We start from the raw sequence: 5,633 nt of genomic DNA, 5'->3' as shown, positions 1-5,633 counted from the left end.
CTGCGCGTAAAAGTGAATTCTGCTCCTGCTGTGCCATCAGGTGCAGCCTCAATGCTCACCGAACATTTTCTTTATTTCATTATCACATCTCTCCAACCTCCCTGCTCACATATTTCTTGCACCTTTACCGTATTTACACAGCATTTTTGTCGCGGGAAATATGCAAATTAGCACACATTTAATGAGAACATGCCTCATTTGCATAATTAGACATTAGAAAGATTGGAGAGAAATATTTGAGAAAACTTCCAATATAAAATATAATTATTTAAATGTCAGTAATGAAGTAGGGAGGTTTCATGGGGATATCTGTTAGTTTAAATGTAGTGTGATTTATGCAAATATGTGCGTAAAAGTGACCGGACGTTTCCCGTTATTTTGCTCCTGCTGTGCCACAAGGTGCACCAACCTTTCTCTTCTTCAATGTTCATCTCTCTCCTTTTATATTTCTTGCAGCTTCACTTGGAGAGACAGCTGAATATATATAAATATGTGTTTAGATATATAACACCCTCAGTGTGAGAGTTACAGCAGTGACGTCAGGAGCAAAGCGCAGCAGAGAGCAGCAGCGAGACGCAACCTGTGCCCGCGCGCATCTTTTACCCAAAACTTCCCGTGCACAGAGCGCGGGAGCGATAAGGAGAGACGGGGGAGAGACTGTGAGAGAGACTGGGGGGAGACTCTGCAGCCATGAACAACAGCACATCCGGGACCCACGCGGATCCGGATCTGCTGATCACCTCCACCTTTGGGACACTGCTCTCCATCGTGTACATCATCGGGGTGTCCGGGAACGTGTACACGCTGGTGGTGATGTGCCACTCGATCCGCTTCGCCACCTCCATGTACATCTCCATCATCAACCTGGCTCTCGCGGACCTGCTTTACCTCTCCACCATCCCCTTCGTGGTGGTCACATACTTCCTGAAGGACTGGTACTTCGGGGACGTGGGCTGTCGCATGCTGCTGAGCCTGGACCTGCTCACCATGCACGCGAGCATCTTTACGCTCACGGTGATGTGCACGGAGCGCTACCTGTCCGTCACCAAGCCCCTGGACACAGTGAGGCGGTCCAAGAGCTACAGGAAGGCTCTGGCGTGGGGGGTTTGGCTGCTGTCCCTGTTCCTGTCCGTGCCCATGATGGTGATGGTGTCGCAGACCGAGCAGCGCGTGCCCGGTGGGGGGGTGAAGCGGATCTGCGCGCCGGCTCTGGCCCCCCTGGCTTACAAAGTGTACGTCACGGTGCTGTTTGGCACCAGCATCATGGCCCCGGGACTCATCATCGGATACCTGTACGTAAAGTTGGCGCGCACTTATCTGGAGTCCACGCGCAACCCGGTGATCCACAGAGGCCAGAGGTGGGAAGTTACTCTTTTATAAGTACTGCTTCTATTGTTGTGGTACTTGTACACTACTTTAATATTTCACTTTAATGCTGCACTACATTTATTGATTATATTAAACTATCTCTATAAATCATAAAAGAGTCAAATTATTTAAACATTTTTTAAAAAGTCATCAGAGCTCTGTTTGTCTACAGCAGTAAAAGGCTAACAGTAATTTTACATATTTAAATAGAAATAAATACACACATTAAGGCCAGTTTTCTGCACAATTAGTACGTTGATTGAGACGTGATGTGTACTCGAGTAAAGCCTGTGAACACTTCTTCCCTGACAGAGGCACGAAGAGGTCTCCGAAACAGAAGGTCCTGATCATGATCTTCACCATCGTGCTGGTCTTCTGGGCCTGCTTCCTGCCCTTCTGGATCTGGCAGCTGCTGGCCCTGTACGTCACGGAGCCCCTGAACATGGCCTCTCAGACCCGGAAGTGCATCAACTACCTGGTGGCGAGCCTGACGTACTCCAACAGCTGCATCAACCCTTTCCTCTACACGCTGCTCACCAAGAACTACCGGGAGTACCTGAAGAACCGGCACCGGAGCTTCTACCGGTACACCAGCTCCTTCAAGCAGCGGCCGCCCAGCCTCTACTCCTGGGGGAAGTCCTCCAGTAACCAGTTTGAGTTCAACTCCGAGACCTTGGTGATGGGAACCCTGAGGTGACCTGGGGGGGCGAGGAAGAAGAAGCTTTTGGAACCGCGATAGGTGCGTAACATTTAATTTAAACACACGTTTGTGTTGAATAAACCTCATCACGCCCAACGTAAGCCGCTATCAGTCGTGTGTCATGTGACCGTGCTGTAGTTCCTCTATAGCGCAACATTAGCCTCCTTTAGCTTAGCGGTGGTGACGTGAAGTCATGTGACCGTGCTGTAGTTCCTCTATAGCCCAACATTAGCCTCCTTTAGCTTAGCGGTGGTGACGTGAAGTCATGTGACCGTGCTGTAGTTCCTTTATAGCCCAACATTAGCCTCCTTTAGCTTAGCGGTGGTGAGGTGAAGTCATGTGACCGTGCTGTAGTTCCTTTATAGCCCAACATTAGCCTCCTTTAGCTTAGCGGTGGAGACGTGAAGTCATGTGACCGTGCTGTAGTTCCTTTATAGCCCAACGTTAGCCTCCTTTAGCTTAGCGGTGGAGACGTGAAGTCATGTGACCGTGCTGTAGTTCCTTTATAGCCCAACATTAGCCTCCTTTAGCTTAGCGGTGGAGACGTGAAGTCATGTGACCGTGCTGTAGTTCCTTTATAGCCCAACGTTAGCTTTTTACTTCAGAAATCACAAAGTGGTGTTGATATGTGGAGATTATCCTGCTGAACAAAGCGTGTAGGTATAAACGTTGAGATTATGTTCTGCAATAATCCAAAATGGCCTGGAGAACACCCATATGCTGTTGGTGGAGTAAAGCAGAGAGACGCTGAAATATGTGCACCACTCACTCTATAGCTGGCAGCTTTTACCACCATGTGCAGATTCTTTCTTAAGTTTCATTTTGGATGTACAAACTCTACTTTCCACAGTCACCTCGCTCATCAGAACAAACTACTTCCATCGTCGTCACATGCTCAGAAAAGCCAGTCAACTGTAGTGAATTTATCTCAGAGGAACTGATTCGAGCCCTCTGGCAGGAGACGGGATAAAAACCCTGCACCTGCACGGCCAATCCCTTTCACTGATTCTGCATGCATCCTCCCACAGACCTCCACTCTACTGAGGGGAACTCACTGCTCTGTCAGCTCCGTCTGTGGCCTACTTTACCTCCATGAGGATGATGACACCTCTGCAATGCTGGACCTTTATCACAGAACCTTTTTGGCTTTTATATCCCAGTTTTTCCATCAATCAAACCACGTCAATGCTCATTACCTCCGTCTTGTGACTTGAATTTAAATCAGGTGTGATATTAAACACACGATTAAACATTCAGGTCTTGGTGGAGGGAGTTATTCCTCCGTTGTTTGGCAAAATGACTCTCTGTAGGTAAGCGAACTAGCCTTAAATACATTTGACTGTTAGTGATAAGATGATGACACCTCTGCAATGCTGGAACCTCATCACACTGTGCACATTTAGCTTTAATCAAACAGCTAATCAGGTGATCTGTGCTGAGACTTTCCACAGTCACCTCGCTCATCACAACAAACTAATCGTTGTCACACGCTAAGAAAAGCCAGTGGACTGTAGTGAATCAGAGAGGAGAAGGTGTGCAGGATGTTCCCAATGAGCGATGCATAAAAACATACCTCATGTTTTATGGAGAGATCTTGAGTGTTTCATTAGCATGTAGCTGAAGAGAAGCTCTTCTACTTTAATCTGATTTATTAACGTCCTATCAGCCGCTGCAAAACGTCCTCTTCTGATCCAGCAGACTGGAAAACAAGTTTGTTAGTATTCAGGTATGGACAGAAAAAACCTCCCATACTTGTATAAAATGAATAATATCTGCATGATAATTTACTTCTACTTTACTCAAGTACAAGACCTGAGTACTTCTACTTTACTCAAGTACAAGATCTGAGTATTTCTACTTTACTCAAGTACAAGATCTGAGTACTTCTACTTTACTCAAGAACAAGACCTGAGTACTTCTACTTTACTCAAGTACAAGATCTGAGTACTTCTACTTTTACTCAAGTACAAGATCTGAGTACTTCTACTTTACTCAAGTACAAGATCTGAGTACTTCTACTTTTACTCAAGTACAAGATCTGAGTACTTCTACTTTACTCAAGTACAAGATCTGAGTACTTCTACTTTACTCAAGTACAAGATCTGAGTACTTCTACTTTACTCAAGTACAAGATCTGAGTACTTCTACTTTACTCAAGTACAAGATCTGAGTACTTCTACTTTACTCAAGTACAAGATCTGAGTACTTCTACTTTACTCAAGTACAAGATCTGAGTACTTCTACTTTACTCAAGTACAAGATCTGAGTACTTCTACTTTACTCAAGTACAAGATCTGAGTACTTCTACTTTACTCAAGTACAAGATCTGAGTACTTCTACTTTACTCAAGTACAAGATCTGAGTACTTCTACTTTACTCAAGTACAAGATCTGAGTACTTCTACTTTACTCAAGTACAAGATCTGAGTACTTCTACTTTACTCAAGTACAAGATCTGAGTACTTCTACTTTACTCAAGTACAAGATCTGAGTACTTCCATCATTGCTTTTGTACTTTTACTACAGTTAGACTTTAAATGCAGGACTTTAACTGAAGTATTTTGATCAGTACTTTTACTGCAGTAAAGCACCTGAACCCCCCCTCTGATCCGGGGTGGGTTGCACGCTTTTTTTCACTTTGACTGTTTCTGTGTATTTGCACATCAAATATCACAGACTCATGATTCAGCAGCCGGTCGCTCACTGCTTCTTAAACATCGTCCCAGCAGAGCCGTGCAGAAACGGCTCTCTCCATTTCTCACGCTGCAGACGCTCAGACGCTCAGACGCTGCGGACGCTCAGACGCTGCAGACGCTCAGACGCTGCAGACGCTCAGACGCAGCAGACGCTGCAGACGCTCAGACGCTGCAGACGCTCAGACGCTGCAGACGCTCAGATGCTGCAGACGCTCAGACGCTGCAGACGCTCAGACGCTGCAGACGCTCAGACGCTGCAGACGCTGCAGACGCTGCAGACGCTCGGACACTGCAGACGCTCAGACGCTGCAGACGCTCAGACGCTGCAGACGCTCAGATGCTGCAGACGCTCAGATGCTGCAGACGCTCAGACGCTGCAGACGCTGGGCTCTGTGGGACTTTCAGCTTATGGCGCTGAAGAGTCATGAGAAATCTTGGAGGGATTTGTTGATTTGTAGTATTTGTAAGCTGCAGAATCTATTCACCCCTCAGGCAGACTTGAGTTTTGCTGCGGGTTGATTTGTTCTCCCTAAGGAGGGACATTAGACACAGTTAATAATCCGTAATAGAGAGGAAGAGTCAGCTCTTCATCATCCTAACAAACACAGGTGAGTTTGTAGACCCAACAGTTAATGTTAGGAGCTAATGGAGACAGGTAGGTGAAGACATGATGTTTGTCAGGTAGACAGACAGGGAGGTAGTTAGACAAACAGGTAAACAGGTAGGAAGACAGACAGGTAGGCAAACTGGTGGGTAGTTTCACAGATTGACAAGTAGGTAGCTTGATTGACAGGTAGTTTGCCAGGTGGTCAGGTAGATAGACAGGAAAAAGTCAATTTAATTTATCGTTTATTTTTTGTGTTTTTGTTG

The 5,633-nt window shown here is 46.1% G+C and overlaps 1 protein-coding gene across 1 annotated transcript; it reads left to right on the top strand.

Annotated features, from left to right (window-relative positions):
* The first annotated feature begins 690 nt into the window (after window positions 1-690).
* Window positions 691-2,096, top strand: LOC134871087 (urotensin-2 receptor). Its single transcript, XM_063893682.1, has 2 exons — window positions 691-1,358; window positions 1,681-2,096. The coding sequence occupies exons 1-2, from the start codon at window positions 691-693 to the stop codon at window positions 2,063-2,065; spliced, it is 1,053 nt and encodes a 350-aa protein (XP_063749752.1). The 3' UTR covers window positions 2,066-2,096.
* Window positions 2,097-5,633: the final 3,537 nt, after the last annotated feature.

The sequence above is a fragment of the Eleginops maclovinus genome, chromosome 10, assembly GCF_036324505.1.
Source record: "Eleginops maclovinus isolate JMC-PN-2008 ecotype Puerto Natales chromosome 10, JC_Emac_rtc_rv5, whole genome shotgun sequence".
Classification (NCBI taxonomy): domain Eukaryota; kingdom Metazoa; phylum Chordata; class Actinopteri; order Perciformes; family Eleginopidae; genus Eleginops; species Eleginops maclovinus.
This window is presented reverse-complemented; position numbering and strand designations above follow the sequence as displayed.